The 25,836-nt window shown below is 43.6% G+C and overlaps 1 protein-coding gene across 1 annotated transcript in view; it reads left to right on the forward strand.

The window, feature by feature from the left end:
- The first annotated feature begins 382 nt into the window (after window positions 1-382).
- Window positions 383-25,836, forward strand: part of PIK3R1 (phosphoinositide-3-kinase regulatory subunit 1) — a 103,918-nt gene continuing 78,464 nt past the window's right edge. Inside the window, exon 1 of the mRNA XM_086960709.1 lies at window positions 383-809. Coding sequence (XP_086816835.1) covers window positions 464-809 — 346 coding nt within the window. The 5' untranslated portion in view covers window positions 383-463. The remainder of the gene's footprint in view (window positions 810-25,836) is intronic.

The following is a 25,836-nucleotide window of genomic DNA, read 5'->3' on the forward strand; positions in this document are numbered from 1 at the left end:
TGTAAATAAGGGTTTGGTCTAACGAAGCAGAACTAAAGAGATACAGACATGAAAACCTAATATTCCCACGCAGGTTGAAAACGAAAAAATGAATCAGGAGATTGGAGTGCAACGCATGCAGTGCATTGAAGCAGTGCACGATATCCGCCCAATATACTTTGGGTAACACACACACCCCGCGAGTTTCTTGCCGTAATATTTGATGAACATATACACTCCGCTTGCGGCACGCTTAGAGTATTGGAATAGACCGGTCTAATGCCAGCGGTGTTGCCACGGCGCCTGCGGTGACGCGGCGGGAGGCTGTCCTGTCCTCTTTCTATGATCATGGTGGTTGCGTGCCTGGCTGCCGAGGGAGCGTGCAGCTTGGGCTCAGCGAGAGGCAGCGGGGCGGAGCCGGCGCACTTCCCTGCAGCAGTGGACTGAGCGGCGGCTGGGATTGAGCGGCGGCCACGGCACCACCATGAGCGCCGAAGGCTACCAGTACCGGGCGCTCTACGAGTACCGGAAGGAACGCGAGGAGGACATGGACCTGCGACCCGGAGACGTGCTGACGGTGACGCGGGGGGCGCTGCTGGCACTGGGCTCCGAGGGCTGCGAGGCGCGGCCCGAGGACATCGGTTGGATCAGCGGCTACAATGAGACCACCGGCCAGCGGGGAGAGTTCCCTGGGACGTACGTGGAGTATATCGGCCGCAAAAGGATTGCACCGCCCACTCCTAAGCCTCGGCCACCCAGGCCCCCGCCCCAGGCCCCGACGGGAGCGGCTGCCGGCGGCAAGGGGGACGGGGAGAGCTGCGAGCCTCCAGGTGAGACCAGAGCCCGGTGCTGCAGAACCGACTACAGTGCATGGAGGAGGGGAAGGGTGGCGGGGAGCGTACAGTGCAGTCAGTGGGAAATCAAGACACTGGAGCAGCAACGGTGAGGTTTGGTGGACGGGGGTGACGGTTCGTGGGGGGGTTAACAATATTTTTTTAAAGTGCAGGGCAGGTTCTGTCGAGTTCAGTAGTAGTTTGATAATCTAGCATTCCACCGACGGGAGGTTAACGGTTATTGCAAACGGCACACAGGAAGATAACTTTAAGTCCCGTTCTTCCAAGGGCCTGCTGGCTGCAGTTGTATCATGTGACAGACACCCTTTTATCTGCTGCTCCTTAACTGAGATCAGCTGGCTCTCAGGTGGCATCTGCTTCCTGGATCTCCCTTACCCTCCGGGGTCACGCTGGGGCTGTCCAGTGCTGATCTCTGCAGGTGGCTGCGGTCACCCCTGCCGCTGCTGTCAGATGGACACAAAGGGAGCTGTGTCTGCTGGCAGCGTGCAGCACAGCGCCCCGAGCAGTGCTCAGGCGTGCATGCTTCAAGAAGAGCGCCTCATTCATGTGAATTAGTGGCGAGCGTTGTGGGAACAGGTGTCCAGGGATCGTAAATGTATTCTAACTGTACATGTGTTTGGTTGTTCTAGCCTGTGTATGTTCTTAACGCCATCGGTTGGGTTTTGAGTGTTGCTGCTATCGCCTCCTGCATGTGGTGTCATTTTTAGGTCTCGCCCTGGAATTCGCATCCGAAGGATGCGTCCAGGGCGGAGACTTATAGTCGGCTGACACGGGGGAATGAGGGACACAAAACTGTGACGAGCGTGGATTGAGCTGCGTGCACGCGCGTCAACATTCACGCATGCGCACATCACAGCCACACGCATACACAGCACTCACGCATGCGCACATACACACGCATACACAGGCACACCCCCGTCACCTACACGCATACACAGAGACCCCTCCACACACACCAGCCCCTCTCCTCTCGGCTCCACACACACGCACACGCATTTACACTTACACAGACACGCAGGCACCCAGACAGGCAACCCCCCCCCCTCACACACACGCATACACACAGACTCCAGGACACATACACATACACACACACATGCACGCTCACACACATACACAGTCCGCCGCCGCGCGCGCGCACACAGATGCCCCCCGCCCCCCCCAACAAGGCGACGCCCCACTCACCGGCATCCTCAGTGCAGCGGCTCCCACCGGCAGCAAGACTCTTCTTCCCTTCTTCGGCACCGGGGCGCAGGGTAGGCTCCTGCCTGCTCCGGTGCGCCAAACAATCGCGGCTCTTCCGTGGGAGGCGGGGTAGGCTCCCGCCCTCCTACTTCCGGTTGTCCCGCCCGGCCTGCCTGACTTCCTGGTAGAAGACACGGAATGTTCATGGCAAACAGACAGACAAAAAGTGTCTTAAGAATCTTTCGTGCGCCGGTAAAGTCATCGCGGTGCTGACCAGCAGAGGGAATGCACAAGGTAAGCGGCTCGCAAGGAGGTGGTGGGGGTGTGAGGCGAGGGACGTGATCTCGCTTAATTTAGTTTCGAGTAGAGCCCCCTGCCTCCCTCAACCGTGCCCCCTCCCCCGCTTGAAGGGGCCTGTACTATGCCCCTGGTGCCCATTTGGTTTGTATTGTAAGTTCGCAACTCATTATATAACACACGTTAGAGTTGCTCCCTGAGCCTATTCTTCAGGACATTGACACAGTTTAATTCCCTCACAGGTGGCCCGTGTGTGTGTTAATGTGTGTATATGACGTTGCACCTGTAGTTGTGAATGTACGCACGTCTGACTGGCGCGGAGGTGTGCATGCATACGTGTGCATCTATCTCTGGATGCGGGCAAGAGCAGAAATGTCCTCTCTCTATGTGTGCTTCAGTGGCCAGCCACTACTGCCTCTCCAAAGGACTTGCGGATTGCCTTGTGTTGCGATCAAACTCACTTCCGGATTTCAGTAACGCTAGGTGTTACCTGCGCATTATCAGGCAAGGCCTTTCAAGGGATGAGCTCCGGAGCTCATCTTTCTAACAACACGATCCGGCTGGAGCAGCGGGGACGGCTGAGGTGCTGAGAGGACTCGGTGCATCAGAACACTGATGCTGCAATGCAGGTTTTCTCTGAGCACTTACAGTCACTGTCACAACCGGCTTTCGTTTTCACTGTTAACAGCACATATTTCTTTTACAAGTGGGATTAAAGGAGGTAGGCAGAGGACCGTGTTCAACAAAAAGAGGGGACACGTATTGCATGCAATCCTCCAGAATTGGCACCGCTTTTACAATATACGCGCTGCTGTGATTTGAGGCCCTGTTGAACAGCTCCAACATTCACCAGACATCATTTCCTTCATGTAGAGACATGAAGAATGGCGGAGAGGGAGTTTTGAATATGAGGGACTATGTTAATGTAAAAAGGGCATAAAGTACACCCTGCCGTAATTCTGGTGCAGAGTGACTGCAAATCCTCCAGTGAGCCCACACTGAAGGCCAAGATTTGTCTGTGAGATACGGGAGACTCAGGGGCCCTCTTCAAATTCTGCCTGTGGGCCCCCTCCATTTTGCATTGCGTCATAGAGTGTAATGTGCTGTAGGGCACAAGGCGGCTGTCTGCTGCACATGGTACCTTTGTATATTTTCTTGTCTAGAACCAGATATTCCTTAATACTTCCCGGAAAATCTGTTCTTCTCGGAGGAGCTAGTGTGTCACCGAACAGGATGTGACACAGGGGTATCGGAGCTAGGGGAGTCAGAAACGCTAACATCATGGAAGGGCCTTTAATGGTGCAGGTTTGATGATGGAATACCTTTCTGCTCTTACATTATTTAAGGAAATGTGCTCCCTGTGCTTTCCAGTGAGGAGTGTTGAGTGTCCGGTGTAGTACAGAAAAATGGACATGCATCCTCGGATCAGATTGTGGCAGCTAGACATGCAGCAGAAGTTCGTTGTCACTCGCTTCCATTTCTGCACATTCAAGCACCTTGGACCGGAAAACGTACGCTTGTCCCTAATGTAACAAGCGCGAGGCCAGGTGCTGCAGCAACATTACAGTACTCCATTGCCGTGGGCCCAGAGCCATGAACTAGGTTTAAACCTTCTCTAATCTCAGTTCCTTCGTTAATCAGATGCACCGACCAGAGCCGTAGCCTCCATTAGCGCAGCAGGAGCATTGGTGCCGGGGTTCAGAGGCTCTATGTAGACACCCAAACACACACACACGGAGTGACAGTGAGTGCGAAGTGACAGTGAGTGCGGAGTGACAGTGAGTGCAGAGTGACAGTGAGTGCAGAGTGACAGTGAGTGCAGAGTGACAGTGAGTGCAGAGTGCGTGCAGAGTGACAGTGAGTGCAGAGTGACAGTGAGTGCAGAGTGACAGTGAGTGCAGAGTGACAGTGAGTGCAAAGTGACAGTGAGTGCAGAGTGACAGTGAGTGCAGAGTGCGTGCAGAGTGACAGTGAGTGCAGAGTGAGTGCAGAGTGACAGTGAGTGCAGAGTGACAGTGAGTGCAGAGTGACAGTGAGTGCAGAGTGACAGTGAGTGCAGAGTGACAGTGAGTGCGGAGTGACAGTGAGTGCAGAGTGCGTGCAGAAACAGTGAGTGCAGAGTGCGTGCAGAGTGACAGTGAGTGCAGAGTGACAGTGAGTGCAGAGTGACAGTGAGTGCAGAGTGACAGTGAGTGCAGAGTGACAGTGAGTGCAGAGTGCGTGCAGAGTGACAGTGAGTGCAGAGTGACAGTGAGTGCAGAGTGACAGTGAGTGCAGAGTGACAGTGAGTGCAGAGTGCGTGCAGAGTGACAGTGAGTGCAGAGTGACAGTGAGTGCAGAGTGACAGTGAGTGCAGAGTGACAGTGAGTGCAGAGTGACAGTGAGTGCAGAGTGAGTGCAGAGTGACAGTGAGTGCAGAGTGACAGTGAGTGCAGAGTGACAGTGAGTGCAGAGTGACAGTGAGTGCAGAGTGAGTGCAGAGTGACAGTGAGTGCAGAGTGACAGTGAGTGCAGAGTGCGTGCAGAGTGACAGTGAGTGCAGAGTGACAGTGAGTGCAGAGTGACAGTGAGTGCAGAGTGACAGTGAGTGCAGAGTGACAGTGAGTGCAGAGTGACAGTGAGTGCAGAGTGAGTGCAGAGTGACAGTGAGTGCAGAGTGAGTGCAGAGTGACAGTGAGTGCAGAGTGACAGTGAGTGCAGAGTGACAGTGAGTGCAGAGTGACAGTGAGTGCAGAGTGACAGTGAGTGCAGAGTGCGTGCAGAGTGACAGTGCGTGCAGAGTGACAGTGAGTGCAGAGTGACAGTGAGTGCAGAGTGACAGTGAGTGCAGAGTGAGTGCAGAGTGACAGTGAGTGCAGAGTGAGTGCAGAGTGACAGTGAGTGCAGAGTGAGTGCAGAGTGACAGTGAGTGCAGAGTGACAGTGAGTGCAGAGTGACAGTGAGTGCAGAGTGACAGTGAGTGCAGAGTGACAGTGAGTGCAGAGTGACAGTGAGTGCAGAGTGCGTGCAGAGTGACAGTGAGTGCAGAGTGACAGTGAGTGCAGAGTGACAGTGAGTGCAGAGTGACAGTGAGTGCAGAGTGCATGCAGAGTGACAGTGCGTGCAGAGTGACAGTGCGTGCAGAGTGACAGTGCGTGCAGAGTGACAGTGCGTGCAGAGTGACAGTGAGTGCAGAGTGACAGTGAGTACAGTCACTCAGCACCACCACATTATCAGTCAGAACCACCACAGCATCACTCAGAACCACCACAGCACCACTCAGCACCACCACAGCATCACTCAGCATCACTCAGCACCACCACAGCACCACCATAGCACCACTCAGCACCACCACTGCATCACTCAGCATCACCACAGCCCCATTCAGCACCACCACAGCATCACTCAGCACCACCACAGCACAAATATGTTCTCTCAATGTTTCAAGCTTTATTACAAATGTCACAAAAAGATGTTAATATTTCACTTCTGTTCTTGGATTTTGTTACAATAAAATACACTGAACATAATCTTCACAAAAGTTATTTACAAAAGTTTAAGCTATTGCCATTATAAATTACAATCACTTTTATTAAGTATTAAAAAAAATTAAAAGCCATTGTTATTTGTAATATCAATACATCTAAGTCACGTAAATACAAATGTTGCATTACAAATGCTATAGGTGTCACATTTGCGAAAGTTATAACTACTGGCATTGTAAATGACAAAGCTATTAATTTAGCTATTTTCAAAACCAACACATAAATGAACGTTTGGTGAATTTCCATTAAAATATTTGACTTTTTTACTAAGATATTATTATACTGTTTTATGCAAACAAAATTTAGATACTGCATAAATAACTTTAATAAAACATATTTTATATGAAGCTTTTTATGTAAAAAAAATATATAGCATAAAGCAAAAAACAATTGCCATTTACAATGCTAATAGCTCAAACTTAAATAATGCGAGACCTATTGCATTGCAAATGCTTGTTTTGTTTGCTTTACGACAGTAGCTCTCCCTGCTCAAGCAAGGCTTTCCAGTCACTGTAAATCTACATTAACGGGAAGCTGAGCTGTGCGGGAACGCATGTGTTTCTCATGGTGCCAGCCTGTTCTAGCAGGGCGTGTGATCTTGTTGGTGTATGTCACGAAGGGTAACCTTTCACGAACGACTAGGCAGTTTCGAAGTAAATTATGCATGACACGAAGCATCAGGGGCCCCGCTACTCCGGAGCGTGACAGCTTCTGAACGTTCCCTGTAACGCAGCCTTCGGTTTTCGGACACGCATTTTAAGTTGTATGGACTCTTCCTTGGAGATGCCTGAAAATCAGTCATTTCGCTTCAATTGATAGTTGTAAAATTGTGAACCTAACTGCCTATTATAACCCATATGCTTCTTAATGTAATTATGTACGTTTTCGTGAGAGCCTTAGGAGGTTAGCACTATAATAGGTTTTTTAAACCTGTCTGTCTGTCGTACATAAGCAGTGTTGTTTTCGAAATGTGGACTTTTTTTCGTTTTGCTGACTTAAATTCCGGTCAACATTATGAAACGAATTAATTAATCTCATGGAATTTTATGTGCATGGACATGTGCTTTGGATATGAATTCTAAGTGCCACCTAGTGGAGAATTATTGCACATGTTAATATGCCATAAAGTAGGTGACGGTGTACTGTTAAAAATCGTTCTTGCTGATATTCGTTTTTCAAATACTACCTTCTTTTAAAACCCTTTCAACCTGAAGGTTGGTATTACATCTTACGTCGCTAATAAGGAACATCCCAGACAGAGCTGACAGTAAAGGTGGTTGGTGGCTTATATTTGTTGAAGAGGTCTCAAATGGTCACAGGTTTGAGTCCCGACTGGTCAACTCATCATCTTTCCTAGGTTGATATTGAGTACCATAAACCTCGATTATTCAGCTCCAGGATATAAAAAGAGGTTATCCCAAATATACGTTAACTATGCCAGTATTGCCTCATTTAGTTTGTCGTTGCATATCAGTGATGTGATGAGTAATTATTTATATTTATTATATATATATATATATATATATATATCTAGTCAACATGTTGGAGAAACAGCTTGGTGTGGCCAGAAGATATCCCGTTCTTTTAAATTGTGACACAAGATAGAATCGCCCAGTAAGCCCATGAAGATGAAGCTTCTTTCTTGCAATGTTGCAATCTCTGTTCGTAGACGTTTTTGTCTTCATTTCAATTGCATAACTAAACAGAGCCTATGTTCAGCTGTTTTTCTTTCTTTACCCACGATGGTACCAGATAGTGAAATTGGTAATAGAGTATGAGGTGCTGGGATTGTGTATGTTACAAATCGGTACCTAATCTAATGACATTGTAACTCCATTGCATAAAAGCAGTGTCCAAGCTTGAAATGGAATGTTTCCAATTGAGCATTGGAAAGATCAGCAACCATTGGAATTCTGCACCACCCTGCTCTTTGGCCAAGCTCAATCTTTTTATAGCTGATGTTCCCACTCTCATAACTTATTTATTAACGCTATGAAAATACTTTCCATAATGGTTGCAGATTTAATGTGTGCAGTTAGATGTACAAGACTGCCAACCAGGGACCTTTTAAAAACATTTTGGATTTAGGAACGTAAGCAAAACTCTTAGAATGCTTTACACATGCTTGTCATTCAGGTGGTCGAGTATGAATCCTTGATCTATGAGATCAGCTAAAACATCATAAAGATAGGACTTTCTAAAACATAATAGAGCTAGCCCTGCTAAAACTGCTGATTGTGGTGCACAGGATCAACACCCAGGACATTTTCAAATGTTTACTTCTAGCTAAGCCTCAAACTTGAAGGTTTCCTTAGTCAGGTCATTCTTTTGGATAAAAGCTGATCTGTGAATTTCTGGTGTCGATTATCGTGGCTGCCAGATTAATATCCAAAGAAAATGTTTTCTGGCGTATTTGCTTCAATAAACTGTTGAATCGGTACTATATACACATACAACCCTTTGACAAAATAACTTCCCTTGATTTTAGCTTGCATCCAGTTGCTAGCATATTTAACAAATGCTTACGGCGTATGATAACTCTTCATTTGTTCTATGGGAAATCAATTTTCAGTGGGAGATTGTATTGCCTTATAATTCAAGGGTTAGTGTTTTGTTTGGCTTTCTAGCCAACAGTAATGTGTCAGTGGTTCGAAATTTTGATGCAAGCTTTTAGCACATTTTCATGGTTTACGTGTCCCCTAGCAGTGCGTCTGGAGGTAACCCAGCAGGGGCTTCCATTCCTGAGTCTTACACTTTGTCAAGCTGTGGTGAGCATTTAAGTACCACTCAACAACATTTGTAGCACTTTTCTAAGGTTATTTCTGCATGTGGGGTGAGATGACAGTGTCAAGCAGCCTGTTACTTCCTCCTACCCAAGCGCACTGGCTGAGAGCCGTAAAGTAGTAGGAAATACTTTTAGGTCGATCCTATTAGACAATTTATGCACTGGCTGTTGCGAGGCATATTGTGGCTTACCAATAATATAGAAGGTCTTTGAGCCTACCCATTGCTTACCATTGGTTGGCTTTCAAGTCACTCATTTGCCTGCTTCTGATACACGTTCCAGCGTGTCAGTCTCATGGTTGACCCTCCTGTTGTGTATTCCTGCTTTACCATCTATTTTATTGCCTGTCATCCCTATTTTCACTGTTTCTATTTCAACCACTATTTATTTTCTTCTTTTAAGTACTTTTAAGTGTTTTCAAGCTGTTTCCCATGTGTACTTCTCTCCCTTTGCACTCTGTGTTGCCAGAAGGCTTCTCATTGCCCCCTCTGTGTTTTTGCCCCACCTGCGCCCCATTCCCCCCCACTTATTGTTCGACTTTCCACCCACACCCTTGTATTGCTGTTCCCCAATTCTTGTATTGCTTTTGTACCTCTCGCCCCCCCATGTTGCTTTGGTGTCACCCCCCCCCCCCCCCCCCCCCCCCCATCCACTTTTGAGTTGTTTTGGCGTCCACACACTCCAATGTATTGCTTTGGCACTCACTTGTGTTGCTTCCACGTTTCCCTTCCTCCTCTGTGTTGCTTCTGCACCCCCATTTGTTTCTCTTAAACCCACCAATGCTTGCTTAAAAAAAGTTTTTGTTTATCTTTAGTTACCTATCTAACTCAGATCGGTAACAAAAAAAGTGCCCATGTTTATCTTTTCTTTTAACTTTATTCACAGTGCCTAAATACCATTGGCTTAGCCAATAAAAAGGTCACAGGGACGAGACCCTTTAGTTTTGTCAATGCTTGCTTTAAACATGACCCCCTGCGCTATTGCTCTTCAGCCCTATAGTGTGTGCAGTTTTCGGTTCACTACAAATTCCATCACCCAAGTGCAGAACTGGTCTTTCCTTGTACTCCCCTGATGCTTAGAAGGGCTCGAATCATGTAGACTGCTTCGTCTGTTGGAAATATTGTATGATTGGCTGGTACTACTTTTATTTTTATTATTGAACCAATAGACTTTTGCAGCCATCTTGTTTTGTTGAATACGTATTGCTAGCTTTTCCCTGTCAACCAGGAACATTTACATAGAAATTCAGTACATGGGTTGCATCCACAGAAGTCTGGCCACAACTTGAGAAAATCTCATCGTGGCAGAGTGAGTATAAACGTTTGGGCGATAAATCACATGGTGTCTCTCGCAAGGGTGCAGTGCAAGAGCTAAAGTCGTAGCATCACATATTTGCAGTCTCTGGGAGTCTTCACATCAACAAGGTAGTTTGGCTCTATTATTTTAACAGTCTTCCAGGCTCAAGGCACGGGAAGCTAGTAATTGTGCTGTTAACTTCTTTCACTGAAGAGTTGTAGAGCGTTGTTGTTCTTTGTAGGTAAACTGATATTGTTTATTAAAGTGACGGTGAGCTCAACAAAATAAGATAAAGAATGGTTGGCTTCCACATCCTGACCAATAAAATGAGTTCTCAGAAAGCACAAGTTACAGTAAGAACCCCTGGTACTTTGTGTGTTGGGTGTACTCCTTGTGGAAAGAGCAGTATGGCATAATTCACAGGAAAGTTATGCATTGGCTGAATTTGTCTGGCTGCCACTGCCCTCTCCTGTAGTGGGAGGCATTACGGTGTGGATAACACAATAACCGGCCCAAAGTTGAAGATGGCTGGCTGTAAGACCCTAAAATGAATGTACATTACATCACACTATTCAGAAGGTCTTCACTAATCCCAAACTGTAAAAAATATTGCCTGCAACCCCCTCCCAACACACAAACAGAAAAAGCCTTATGTGACATCTACAGGCGTCAATTTAAACATCTGTTTGAGTGAAGTTCCAGGTAGTTCAGATTATTTTCCACCTATACTCGGTAAAAAACCATTGCTAATGATTTCCTCATTTTAAAATCCAGTTCATTATTAAGGTAGTAAAACCATTTGATCACATGTTAAGCACAGATAAAATATTTATGTATGGTTTCTAAAAGCCATCTTTCAGCTACACTAGGGATTAAACAGCGGATGCATAATTTGTAAAGGATAACTTTATCCTCACACGACAATTTTATAATCTCATTGTGTTACTGATATGTACTTTTGTACAAAGTTCAGGATTATTTTGGGGATGGGGCAATGGTGATGTTTAAGAAATGATCTCTACTTGGTTGATCTGTTTCTTTTGTCTCAATCACAGAATTTGTTTCTGATAGACGTTAAAATCATGATCATGATGTTACTTCTTTCACCTTCCGTGCATTTGCTTATTAATTGGGATCCTAATTATTGAACGGTTTTGTACTTTTAATCAACAGAAATTAACATTGCTAGCTTGCTTGTTGTTCCCCTTTAAGGAGCCTTTGGTTTTGACAACAACAAAATTGCCTTCTTGTAGAATAATTTGTGATATGTAGCGGTCCTGTTGATCCAGTTGGGTTCGAGCTGTTGGTCAAGCTTGTGCCTGTAGTTTAGACATTTTTTTTGTGCCTTTTACTATACAATTTTTAACAGCAGTAAGGTGTTTATTGTGTATTTTGTAGTGTTGCCCGATTGTTTTCCATTTCCACCCTGCGCTTGATATTTCTATTCAGAGAAGGAGATTATAGCGTTGTATGCACGCGTCTCCTAGTAAGGTACATGCGCTACAGTGTCAGCAGTTATTGTGAGGAGCGAATCATTGGATTAGTAATACATACTTGCCCTTTCCATATACGCCCCCTTTTACCATTTCAGATACATTGGCATCGGTCTGTGTGCCCTCGGAGTGGACTTGGCATGGTTACCGCTTTTTACCTGCCTCTGAACGGGCGGTGTTTTTGCCCAAGTGTAGCTCACTTTTGTGCAAGCCCTTACTATGCAAATCACCAATCAGTGTATGGCTGATCTACTAAAAATCAAACTCTAACAAAAAACGCCCCCAGTTCTGCAGATGAATCTAATTAATTGATCAGTTATTTACACTAAAAATAGCGATTCTTCTCAGCCACATTTCTTTAACCTTTCTGAGTTATTTAACGCTCGTGTCCTTTCAGAACGGTGGTGTGGCGGATACCTCTAGCCAGAACAGTTTCATTGATTTTTGTTTCGAATATATTGCCTAATATTAACTGTGCAGACTATAAATAATTCATAATCAGTCGTTTTCTCCATTTGAAAATGTTTTATTCCATTTTGCTTGTGCATTTCGTATAAGAATCCACGAATTTTACCACTAGCAAAGCATGTAATGTCTCACACATTGTATCAGTAACGCCTCCTCCAATAAGCACATCGGATCCTGTTCACGTTCCTTAACCTAATTTTTCGTCTGACTCACTAAGGTGCATCAGCGAGATCTCTGTGCAAACTCACTCAGCTGTACTTGAAATAATGTTGGTATAACCTCGCCATGCAATATTTATTAGGGCGGTTCAGGCAGGAGATTATTCTGGAATATTCTGCACTAGTCCGAGAAACCAATATTTTTCGTTTATACAGTATAGTTGTTTCTCCTTAATAGCAAGCCAGGCGCTGTCTGTATTCCAGTTTTTTTCTAGTGTTGTACAGTTTGACAACATTCAGAGCATTGAATAAGATATCCACATTTTGACTCCAGTACCAACTAACTTCGCTTCCACGAAGTACCATGTGTGCACACCTTTTCCCTGTATAGTATTGCATAGTATCTAAGGCCTCTCTGGTCTGAAAGTTTGATGGCCATTCAGTGGAAGATTTCCATATAATGATAGTGTAGCATCACACACGCCACCCCAAGTGACCTCTGTTCACCAGCGCTGTTGATAACCTGTTCCTCGGGTTCCTAACCCAACTCTCCCCTTTGGTAGTCCGCTCACATTATGTATCTGAGCTATGGGTCACCTGTGTGGTGGTGTGCCATGCTGTATGAAAGTGGGCCTTACTAATCATGATCTTTTGGTTTATTCTGGCCTGTTCTGAGGTTGCTCTACTTTTGCCCCTGCCATAATAAAGTTATTTGCACTCGGTTAGTCGTTTTCCCTGTGCTCTAATGGTACAGTTCTTGTACAAATACTCTTGTCTTGGTTTTACTTTTTCATAGTGGGCAATGATCATCTCGTATATTGTCTTTGCAGGCCGTTTCGTCTCTTTTTTTTATTGAACGCATGAATTTGCACTGCAGCTGTCAGCTGATTCTTTTACAGCTGCCCGCGCCTATTGTATGCTCTACTTGCAGAACAGTGTCATTTGTGTTGCCTTTTGATTTGCTAGCCGTCAAGCCCCGAGGTTCATCATGGCTTATGCAAATCATAGCTGCATTGTGCCTGGGGTGAGCAAGCATTACTCCGTATTTTCTTTCTTTTGTGGACGTATCATTCCCCACATAATTTTGTGTCAGACTTCTGGAGATGAGGCTGCCTCAGTGATTGTATTCAGTAGTTTGAGACGTCAACTCTCTCTTTTGGCTTAGGTCAGTGAAACATGTATCTGGGTGAGAAACATCGACCTAAACAAGTTTATTTAATGGTAGAAGATCGTTAGTGGTGTCTAATTCCAGTCTTTGCAATGATGTTTACATTCACTTCTATGTTTTCAAAAGCGCGTTATGCCGCCAGGATTGATATGCATGCCCACTTCAGAGCAAGTCAACGAGATGCGATAACTGAACCCAGGAGTGTAAAATCGCATTGAGTGAGATGTTATGGTTTTGCCTGGTTTGAAGGTTTGAGGTGCAAAGTGAAACTTTCAGATCCGTTTTGGTTTTTGCCAAAGTAATTGTGTAGCTTTTCTCCATTGATTTCCAGATTTATGACATTGGGACACAGATTTATTGCCTTACGTGTAAAAGTGTGCTTGTGTGAATAAGTATATGATCATGTTGTACAGCTTCTAAGAGGACGCCAGTTCTGGCTTTAAATTAAGTTCCAGTGCAATACTCTTAAAGTGCTGTGCTAATATATTGGCCTTCCAGTTGTGCAAGTCGTATAATATTCGAAAGTGAGGGTCTATGCACAATTTACCTCCACGGTTGGATCCACTTGACCTCCAAAAATACTAAACTGAGGAAATCCACTTCAAAATGTACAGTAGAATATTCTCCTATAAAGTTGTCTAACCTGTTGAGTAATTTACAAATGTTTTACAGTGTTCTCATTAAGCTTCCCCATTGTCAGTTGACTTCTGACCAACATGTATTAAAACATATCAACTTTATTTGCATACACAGACTGACCTATGAGTTCGTGGATTATCAAAGAAAGGTTCCCAAATTTGCTAAAATGAGCCAAATTAGACTCATGCTGAAAAAGCCAATCAATCATGAAAACCCACTACACGCTTTAGACTGGTCTAGTACCTCAGTAAAGCAGCACCAATCGGCTAAAATCAATCAATCAATCAATCAATCATCGCATTTATATAGCGCACTACTTACCCAGTGGGTCTCAAGGCGCTGGGGGATCCTGTCATGACAAGGAGAAGGTCTTGGGCGACATTAAATATGTCTTATCAGATAGAGCATTGAAACTTTCCCTCCTAAAATTCTGCATCACATCCATGGCTCCTTGTCACTCTTGACATTTCTATTGGTTTGCATTTGAGAAAATCGACCTCCAAAAACCAGCTAATCTTTTGGAAACGTGATATCAAGTGATTTGATTGTTTTTTTCCTTCATTCATCTCTCACCAATTTCAGTTGTTCAGATCAGGATATTCACTTCAGCAAAAGTGTTGCTAGCATATGGTGTTTATGAGGCTTAATCACAGCACCTACTTTTGAATCTTAAGCCTTTGAGCACTTTTATAGAAGTTTCTATTGCACTGCAGCAATACAGACTTCCTTACAAATGGCTTGCTGAAACTTCAATTCAAATGGACAAACCGCCAAACGTGCAAGTCAAACAACCTCCAATCCCTACTTCCACAAGCAACTGAATTCTTACTCATTAAACAGAGGTACAGAATAACTTCGCTCATTGAACGTTCTTGACTTCTCACCCTTTATATGATCCCTTACCTTAACACTAGACTCCACCCTGGCTTTAATCACTAATATAAATAATGTAACCAGGTCGGCTTGTTACTACATATTCTGAAGAAGATTGAACCTATTCGTTCATCATTTTCTACGACCATCGCATCTTTATGAAACTCCCTGAAGCTTGTGTCACTGAGGCTTGCAGCACGGAAGAAAACCATGAAAGAAATAAAATACACCAACTGAATTTGAATACAGTCAACTGATAATCATGCACACACCCAGGGTCACTTAAAGTAGTTGAGCAAATGTGGACGAATAGGCTGATATTATATGGTTATCTAGAATTAAGGTGGGTGGTAAATGGCAATCTGCAGCTTCATGAAGGAAAACGAATGGATAAAGATGTTAGATTATCGTAGTTTAAATAAAATAATAGTTTTCTGAAACACGAACTTCTGGAAATGTGAACTATTGGGTTTCAGAACGTATATGCAAAGAACTTTGGTCAGGAAAGGTCTTTTAGTTATTAAGCGTAGACCTTAAACGAAACCAACTGAAACATGTGCTTTGTTCTACTAAATTTTCTGACCAATGTAACTGGCAGAGACTCCATATGCACAAATGAAGTTGAGCATAATGAAGTCTGATAATATCTACGTCTTAGAGAGTCACCAGCTAGGAGACTATTTAATATATAGATAAAAGACTGTGCAGTAATATTTGTAGCCGGTTTTATATCCACACATTGAATCCTGTAGTAATGCTGTTCTGGCTCTCAGGTCTATACGCTGTGTGACCTTAATACAGTAGTTACAAAAGACCACTTGGGCTTGATTGTAGAACTTGATTATTACGTACCTGTGGGCGATTATGTGTTCAGCCCTTGTGTTTCAGTGATAACTTTTACAATGATTAATGTGTGGGTTTTACCCACATGTAATCTTGTTCTAATAGACTTTGGCAAAGTACTCCAGGGTTACCCACGGGGCTAGGGTATAATTGCTTGAGCATCCGTTAAGTCATAGGGATAGTTCCATGCACAGTTGTCTTCTCCAGTGAATTGTTTTATCTATTGACAATTTGGATATAAAACTTTTTTTTAAAAAGGGGATTGAAACACACAGACCCAAGATAAATCATTGGATGTGTAGATAGATTATTTATCAATATTGGCCAGGATGTACTTTATGTTCCCCTAAAGATGAATAGGCTTTTGTGATGTAGCTCAGTGTTGTGCCATGTGATAGTTTTTTCAAGGACACGGTGACCCAGCACAACTGTGGATTGTCCTTAAATGTATGTACGTAACATGTACATTTAATAACTTAGTGTTGCGTTTATTCCCTTTCATTTAGGTTTTTGGTTCAATACAGAGTAGTGCAGCTTTCTGAAGATGATTGTATTTATGTATTTATTTTAATTCTTATGAATTAGCGTTAGGAGCCGCACATGTTCTCCCACAATATCAAGCAGTAAAAAACGACGCCCCTGTTCAAATGTCAGGCAAAAAAGGGTCTCTGTTGATTCTGCCTATTTTCTCGAGGGAGATGGAGCTGGCTGTTGAGTTCTTTTTGCTTTGCCATGACTTTAATTTATTGCCTTTTGGTTGGCGGATTACACCTTTTTTTCTTCTGCTCTGCTCAGGTCTGATGCTTCATTTCGCTTGGGGCCTCAGTCGCTGACCAGCACTTCAGTGTAGTGGTCTCTGAACCTGTACGCTTGCTGATGCATGTTTTTTTGATTACTCGTTTCATCAGTTGTTTAATGTGATCCATCTGCTAACTTGTGTGTTTAGGAGTGCCGTATGTCTGTGCGCGTCCATTTAATCTTCAAACAGCTGACCGTGGGTTTCCGTTGAAGGGACCGTTCGCGCGAATTTTTAAAGTGGGATTCGTTTCCTGAACTGCTGGCCTCGTTGGCTCATGGGGACGGGACCTTCTGTTGTCTGGAGTTCTGCTAATTTCTTTACCATGAACTTAGGAGAAGCCAGAGGCACCGACAGAGAGAGCGGGGTCTCATTTACCTGAGTGGTTACCGGGTGTGGTGAGGCTAATTCCTTGTGCAGGACAGGTATGAAAACCACTCTGCCTGTATTGAGTAAGAACAAACGAATTTGACGCCGCCACCGCCGAGAGTCACTTACCTGCAGCAAAGACACCCTGCTGAATTGCCGCCACCGCCAAGGGTCAGGAAGGCACTTGACACCGCGCCGCCGCTCCGGGGGACTACAGCTCCCGGCAGGCCACGCGGCGGCGCGTCTTGGGTGACGCACACGCGCCGGGAGAGCGCCAACAGGGGTAATAAAGGTCGAGGAAGACCCGCGTCGCGGGACGCGAGCGGGACGCCCGGGGCGAAGCCCGCGCCAAGGGCGGGCCCGTTTTAGCCCGTTCTAGACAGTGAGAGACTGGACTGGGCCATCCCTCTTACTTCCATCCTCTAAATTGAACAGTGGCAAGGTAAAACACCTTTACATCTACAGTGTAATTGGACCATTTTTTGCTACTTATTGCTAGGGCCTTGTTGCCAACCATTGTTTGTTTACTATGTCCAAACAAAAAACGCCTGTCACCCCGGCTAATACCATGCATAATTACCTGGTCCAGGTAGTGACAAAAATTAATAATAATCGGAGGTCCTCCCTAGGTATGGGGGATTCGCCACCTTGTGCCCAAATCAACCAATCAGGGGTGTCTCAGTCTGTAATTGATGATCTCATTGCCACCGACCCTAGTGAAGACCCAATTGAGCACTTAGATACTAATGTTTCAATGACCTCTACGGACCAGCAACTTGACCCCCTTACAGATCTGATCAACTTAGAAGACCAAGATAAATCTGTAACAATTGAGGAGTCAGTTATAGAAAGCAATACCCCCCCAACACCGGTCCCTGCTCCAAGAGCAAAAAAAGGGATCACTAAGGCGCCACCTAGAAGAGGCGGCCTACGCTCTTCTAAAAACAAACCTGTAACCCACCTAGACGAGCAAGAGAAAGAAAGAGGATGGGATAAGGGAGGAAGAGTATGAAAATGAAGAAGGGGAGGACACCCTTTTAATTAAGCTCATGGGTACACTAGAGTCCAAACTGTTAGGTTTAATGAAACCCCTCATATCAAAGGTTGACCAATTAGTTACCAAGGTCAACAAGCTAGAGTCCCTGTTAAGGAAAACCAACGAGGGGGTGGGGGAAATACCAAATCTAGTTGCATCTAAAATTGAACAAATGGAGACTGCGGGGAAATCACTAGGGGTGACCATGAATACTGGCCTACAAGCTTCTTCAGATCAAGTCCGACAAACTAGCCCTAGGAATGATAATACCTCTGACATGGCCCTAGTTTCTGATGCAGCCCAACTAGTGGGCAACAGCATTTCTGAGACCCTAAACCCAGAATCTGCCCCAGTTGAATTAATTGTTGAAGCCTCGCCCCTTATTTTAGTACTAGCAAACACACCCATGCTGAAAACTGGTCAGATCGAGTCTCCAGATTCCTTAAGAAACAAGGCTCTCCAGTGGCTGAGTAGTAACATGCATATATCCCCCTGGGGCAAGGAAAAACTATCAGACGATCTGCTTACAGCAAGAAGAGTTAGGTGGATAGGTACTAAGCCAAAGAAATTTCAAGGGGATTGTGTGGTCTTGAACTTTAAGGGCCCCGAGGTTCTGCCCGATGTCCTACGGAACATTCTCCCCCCACAACGTAGGACAGCTGAAATAGTTCCACTGACACTGGATTTCTTCTATAGTAGAAGAGGTCTAGTAGCAAAGCCGAGTATATTAAGAACTAAATGGACAGTAGTGGGAAATAGAAGGGCCAGAACCAACCCAGCATGTGAGTGGGGGCTAAGCTTGGATAATCAATATTCTGTGTTAACGGACTTGAATGAGTGTGATTGACTCGCATGTGTCTCTCCTGTTACCCTGAATATGCAGTTGGGCCAAGGACATGTTAAGATTTCCATGTTAGACGAATCTACACTAGCCCCAGATGTATTTTGTACTTCCTTCTTGGAAGAACAAAATAGAGCCCAGGTGGAACAGGAAAGAACATTGGAGGAAGTTGAGTTGTCCTCGAGATTGAATAAAAATGTAATACTAGGAGTAGACCCTGCAGAAACATTAAATATTCCTGATATTGTTCAGACATACTCTCAACAGGCTAAACCGCAATTATCAATTATTTCATGGAACATAGCTGGAATTACTAATAAGTTAAACATCCCAGATTGGGTTGATTTTATTAACCAGTACGATATCATCATGTTCCAAGAAACTTGGTCGCTTACACCAATTTTCAGGCAAGGGTATCTGAATTTCTTTGTCCCGGCAATAAGCAATAGAGTGGGACGTCCCTCGGGGGGCCTGATAATTTGGGTACGCCAAACTTTGAATTGTTCGGTTAAGCAAAGGTCTATACCCTCTAACGACATTTTGGCACTTGATATTACCTGGCAAAATGGTCATCAGTTAGCCCTGTTTAATCTGTATTCAAGGGGAGTAGCCAGGGGTAAATCATCAGAGACCCTATCGTGCCTCGAGAATAATATTGAACAGCTACTAGACCCCACCCATATAATAATAGGCGGGGATTTTAATACTACCTTCGAACCCTTGGGTGAGGAGGATAAAGTCCTGGCTGAAGATGAGGATACCAAGTGGGGTATACCCCAACTAGATATCCCTGTAATTAGGAAATGGAGCACGGTAGCAATACAACTGAAAAGTTTTTGTCTTTCAAGAGGACTTAGAGCAGCAAATGGTCGGACAGTGTCAGATTCTATGGGGAAAAATACCTTTGATAATGGCAGATCGGCCAGTAGGATAGATTACATACTCCTGGACGTAAGGTTCTGGGATAAATTGATAGATATGGAAGTGAAGGTTAAGATTGAAAGTGATCACAATCCATTGTGCCTGACACTACATACCTACCACGACATATCTGAGTATCCTAGAGAGGATCATATGGTTACGCAGGACCTAGTAAGTTCTAATAACTCCCGATACTTGAAGTGGAGTATGCTCCTAGAAGATCTCGCTAAAATAGAGACTCTAAAGAAAGTAGTGGTGGGTGAAGTTGCTAAGATTAAGTCCCATTTTGGACAGACTGATTTTATTGACTATATGATGGCTGCCCATGAGATACTTTTTACCACAATCCAAAGTTTTTTCCGTAAAAAAATCTCCACAAATAAAATGAAGAAAGCACAAGAAACCAGGGGGTGGTATGATAAGAGCTGCAGGGCAGCTCGAGACAACCTTAGTAAGGAATTAAGACTAGGAAGGCCTGAAGCAGTAAGGCTGGCGAGAAACCAGTATAGGCAGGTCCAAAAATCAGCTAAGAAGCGTTGGGACGAGGATTGTTGGCAAGAACTTAAGGAGATATGTGCCTCCAAGGACTCTAAGCGCTTCTGGGCTTCAGTAAAATGGGCAAAGGGTGGTATAGCACCCCAACCTGTTAATAATGTCGCAAAGAACAGTTGGATAGAATACTTTCAACCACAGTATGCCCGTAACCCTATGTTTAATAATGTTAGCCTTCCTCCACAAGTTTACTACAAAGCACCACTATTTGTTGAGAGGGATGTGAGTGTTGTACTAGACTGTGTAGCAGGGGGGAAAGCTCCAGGTATGGACGGAATTCCGGCTGATATTTTTCTATCTGACCGGAAGTCCTGGTGCACCTACTTTACAATGTTGGCCAATGCAGTGGCTATGGGAGGGAAAGTGCCTGCCTCATGGAAGGGAGCCGAAATAATTCCCATATATAAAAAAGGCGACCGATCCCTGGCTAAAAACTACAGACCCATTAGTTTGATCGACACAGCTCAAAAGTTAATGGGCCGACTAGTGCAAAATAAACTGCAGCAATGGATCGACGAAAATAACATCTTGTCATCTTATCAAGCTGGGTTCAGGCCCCTAACTAGTAGCGTCGACCAAGTCCTCCATTTTCTAACAATTTATTGGAGAAATGTCACCTTGAAGAAGGGGACATTGTATGCAGTTTTTGTAGATTTAAAAGCCGCTTTCGACCTGGTCCCCAGGGAAAAACTTTGGCAGACCTTGGCGGATGCAGGCATAAAACAGGAATTGCTCACACTCCTTGTTCGCCTACACGAAAACAATTTCGCAAGGATACGATGGGGCAAACAAGGAGAGGTAACTGACTCCTTCCCGGTTGAACGTGGGGTAAGGCAAGGGTGTGTCCTAGCGCCAACTCTCTTCTCTATCTATATAAATGGTATCGTTAAACATCTAGAGAAGATTGCTAGTGACGCCCCTGTAATAGCCGGCTCTCGTGTACCAGTTCTCATGTTTGCGGACGATACATTATTACTTTCCCGCACCCCTAGTGGGTTACAAAAAGTAGTTGATGCCTTTGGTGTATATTGTGACGAAAGGGGCCTAGAATTAAACACTACCAAAACGAAATTCATGTGCCTCAATCAACAGTCCTCTTTTAAGGGTGTAATAAAATACAAAGGAACACCCCTAGAAAGAGTGGACTCTTTTTCATACCTAGGTATCACTCTGCAAGAAAACATGAGCTGGAAGCATCACATAACTACAACCCTTCTAAAATTTAGACAGCTAGCAGGTGCCATCTCGCTAAAACACCGAACCTCACTGACAAAGCCTGTGAACTGTGTTATGGAAATTTATTCTATGAAAGTCCTGGGGGCTTGTTTATATGGTTCTGAATTATGGGGTTTCTCAAACTTGACCGAACTGGGCCGAGCTGAGAATAGGTTTCTAAGAGGGGTCGTAATGGTCCCCCAAAGTACACCAACAATTCCGTTAAAACTAGACCTGGGCAGAAAATCAGTTGTGGATATAGCGAGGCTTCGGCCCCTCCTATATTGGAGGCGAATTATGGTGACCCCAGAGCTAGGCCACTATGCAGCAGCATTGATGGATGTCATCAAATTCGATCGTTTCCATACTATCCCATGGCTAAGGGAGTTGCGGGGACTACTCACAAAATTAAAATTGGACCACCTATGGGACAACAAAGACCCAACTTGCTTTCCTTCTAAGGAAAAGCTAAAAGATCTTTATTGGGAAATGATATATCTTGCAATGTTTAGTGACAGTACAAGCGCAAATCTAACATCTCGCTTTTTAAATCTAAAAATGTACCCATCATATGAATGTTTTTGGGACCTAATTGAAAAACCGTATGATAGAAAACTTTATTTTCAATTTCGCATTGGTACATTACCTTTAAATGCGTTTAAGAAGCATTGGTCCCAGACATGGGATGAACATTGTCACCATTGTAATGAGGAAATTGAACACATCTCCCATTTCCTGTTTTGTTGTCCACTGTATTTGACCCCCAGACGTAAGTGGCTAAAACCGGTATGCTTAAAGTTGGGAACCCGAAGCCAATCTGAAGCCCTTAGGATACTTGAATCAGACTGTACAACATTATATGTGGTTGGTGTAGCAAAATATCTGGCGTGGTCGTGGCTAATTCGTACCCGATCACTATTGGCTACTGTATTATAATGAAATTATGTATATCCTTAAATTATCTTCTTGCGACATACAGCATGTTTTTTTAACCTATGGAATGTGTCCTTTTAAATTGTAATAATGTGTTGTAATTTTATGACCTTTTACTATGTATTATTCGACATCTAATGTTTAATATGTATTTTTAGAAGTATTTTTATAAGTAGTATTTATTGTATAGGGCTAGGTGAATGCTTTTATGACAAAATGTCGAATAAAGCTTACAAATTGCAATTGTTTACCATGAAAAGTAATTTATTTTGTGCATGTGTGTTCATACACGTTTTCCTGTCGTGAATCGTTGCTGGTTTGTACTGGTTGCAAGTTAAGTTGCTGGCATTTGTAACGGCGCACAGTGTGCCAGTGGAATTGCATTGTAGTGATTTTGGTGCTACAATAGTGATTTTTCAGTTCATTCTCTGCTACCGCAGAATGAAACCCGAATTGGCATGTGAAAATAAGCTTTATTGACTTCTAATCTATTTGTCGCCTTTGTCTACCGTGACAGCAGATTTGTCACTTACCTATTGTTTGCAAAATCTTTTTAATATACGTGGAATGTGCTTTGACTGCGCCCATAAGAGTATTTCTCGTGCTTCGTGCTATTGGCAGTTTGATCTATCATTCTCAATTATTGCACACACAATTCTTCAGCGTATGTGCTTTGTATAAAGTAATAATTTATTTATTTAGTGTTTTCACTGCAAAAAGTAAAACAATATATATTTTATTCAAGACTTTAAATGCAAGCCAGACCTATTGTGTTTGTCAGTGGTTGTTTCTCACAGATACTGGCATACAGTTGTTTGAAGTTTTTTATTATTATTATACAAGACTATGTTCACCAAGCTCTCGATTTATTGACCCACCTGCAGATTGATTCCTGCTTACCGTTATGCTCCTGTAGTTTTCTTCCCCAAATGTTGCTTGGCACAGGTACATTTCACAAGTGTTCACCTTTCTTCATATTTTCTTGCGAGTACTCGAATACCTCCTCACACTAGTAACTCGTGAGCATTTCGCTTAGATGGAATCCTTAACATTTCCACCCACGTGAAGCAATAAAAAATTCAAAACAGTTGATGTCTAGCTTTGCCATAAACCACTCCGTGATCACCGTATTTCTGCTAGAACGCCAGTGGTACTCGCAGTGCATTGATTGTACTTTAGTGTTCACTGTTTTATATTCGATGTATAGGTTTACCCCTCTGTCCGCATGACCTCGTTGTTAACGATGATACCGTTTACCAAGTAATAAATCTCAAAGAGAAAAGCAGGATTGGCAGCTAGGTCATCACCTCTCTAATCTCAATCAGGGCACATCATCTCTTTCACTCTGAGACAGCCTTGCTCCGTCGTCATTTCATGTATAATATTTATACGTTTTAAGACCAAACTAGTATTAAATATCGATGTATAGGTTTACCCCTCTGTCCGCATGACCTCGTTGTTAACGATGATACCGTTTACCAAGTAATAAATCTCAAAGAGAAAAGCAGGATTGGCAGCTAGGTCATCACCTCTCTAATCTCAATCAGGGCACATCATCTCTTTCACTCTGAGACAGCCTTGCTCCGTCGTCATTTCATGTATAATATTTATACGTTTTAAGACCAAACTAGTATTAAATATCGATGTTGCCTTACATTTAATGGGGTTTGTATTCTCGTTTTATGTTTTTTTGTCTTCTTTTTTCTGCTCTTTGCCACATTGCAGTACTTTTTTTATACTTCTGAATTATATAAAAGGAAGGTGAAAGTAAATCTGCCCATCTCTAAAATCATCCCTTAAACCGCTTCTTTGCAGCGCTCTGCTAAGTTGGTTTGCTGAACGTTCACACGCCCAGCATCGTTTGATGAATTCCCAGGACACTATGTCCAGCTTGTCCATGGTCCACTCAAAGAAGTCTTTGTTAAACATTGGCTGGATGTCCAGTGCGCTCTTAGATGAATATAACCCAAGAGCCAAAGCGCTAGTGCCAAATGCAGCTGCAGTCTGAAACCCTGCCTGATAGTGGTGTCCGTTGATACAGGCCAGGCGGATGGATGGGTGGCGGGGGACAATTTAAACCAAAAATGCGATGGCCATTGTACAGCTCTACTCGAGATTTCTAGAAATGTGAGCATTATATTTGTAGGAAAAACTTCAAAAAAGGCAGCAAGCCCCCAAAAGTTTTTTTTGTCCAGGAAAAGGTCCTCCTGCAGTTGCTTCACCAGACTTTGGCCTTTCATTGTCATTTTAATACGTTTAGCCATTAAAAAGCCAGTCTGTAGGCTTTCGATGTTACTTTTTTGATCTTTAACCTTTTTTTGAAGTGCTTAGTTTTTGTTCTATTCTTTTAGATCACTTTCTTGCTAACAAATCTAGTGTGTTTTTAGACCAAGGGTAAATCTCACATGTAATGGTTTTAGTCCAAGCCCTTACTTAACCTTGGCATCAGTTGGTAAATTTTTGTTTTTTGGCTGAAAAAAAAACCACTTTGCTCTTTAAGTGTTTTATTTTTTAGCTTCTTTAAGTGTAGCTGGTGATTGACTCCCTATTGATTTACGACCCCTAATAAATGTTTAGTCTTAATCCTGTGGTGCTCCATAATGTAGTGTCTAATCGAGGGCTGGAATTCCACACTATTTCATTTTATATGAAGGTACCGTTTGATGTTGTTTTGAAGATCTATATTTTTAAAGAACACTACATCAAACTAGTAACAGTCCGTTAACTCACTGGTTGACTATATGCTTGCCTTTGACCCTGTATCGCACGCTGTTAGGATTTTTACTAGGTTTGAATTATATAAAGTACCACATACAAACATATTTCAATGCATGTCATGCTTTAATGTATTATTGTTTTCATTATGACTGTAAAATAGGACATTGAAGCTGTATATTTGTTGACAATGTTTGTGAGTAACATAAGTACAAAAACACTCTGCGGGCCGGTGACGTTTTTTGTTCCCAGAAAGCAGTTTGCCTGACTGGGATTTCAATAAGTAATACGTTTATGCCTGGAGTTTCCTTTAGTTTAACTGTCTGTCCAGCTATAAATTACTCTGTGGATAATTAGACCTACTGCCCAGGAATTTTTTAATGTTCACTTTATGGAAAGCGGTTTATTTCAAAACTAACTTAAGATGGATTTACTCGAGTGTGATGGCATGCTTCTCACTAAATCGCCCTGATTTGCCTGACCTTTGTGGTGTTAACACAATTAGAGTGGCGATCAAGAGAATTCATGGTCCTCTTACTCTGCTAGTAAGTTGGGGCACTTCTAGGCTTAGGATTTAGACTGGTTTAGCAGGCTGAAAGATTCTCTTGTCAATAATTTTTCCACCACTTAAATTAATTAGTTGGGTGTAAACGCACTTTCCTACTAGGTATTTACATAAACTGTCACTGGTATTTTCTAACCCTGGGTATTGCATAGACGTTTCACCTCCTCTTAATCAGCCTACCCCATTTGGACCATACGAATCGCACTGTAATCATTTTACCCTCTTCCCAATTCTAAAAGCTTTACCTAGGCTTCTTTTGCTACTGTTTATGACTTTTGTTTCGCTGTTCCCCCCCCCCCACTGTTGTGCCCCCTTTTGCCCCTTTCCTTTC

The sequence above is a fragment of the Lissotriton vulgaris genome, chromosome 3_1 (genome assembly GCF_964263255.1).
Source record: "Lissotriton vulgaris chromosome 3_1, aLisVul1.2, whole genome shotgun sequence".
NCBI lineage: Eukaryota > Metazoa > Chordata > Amphibia > Caudata > Salamandridae > Lissotriton > Lissotriton vulgaris.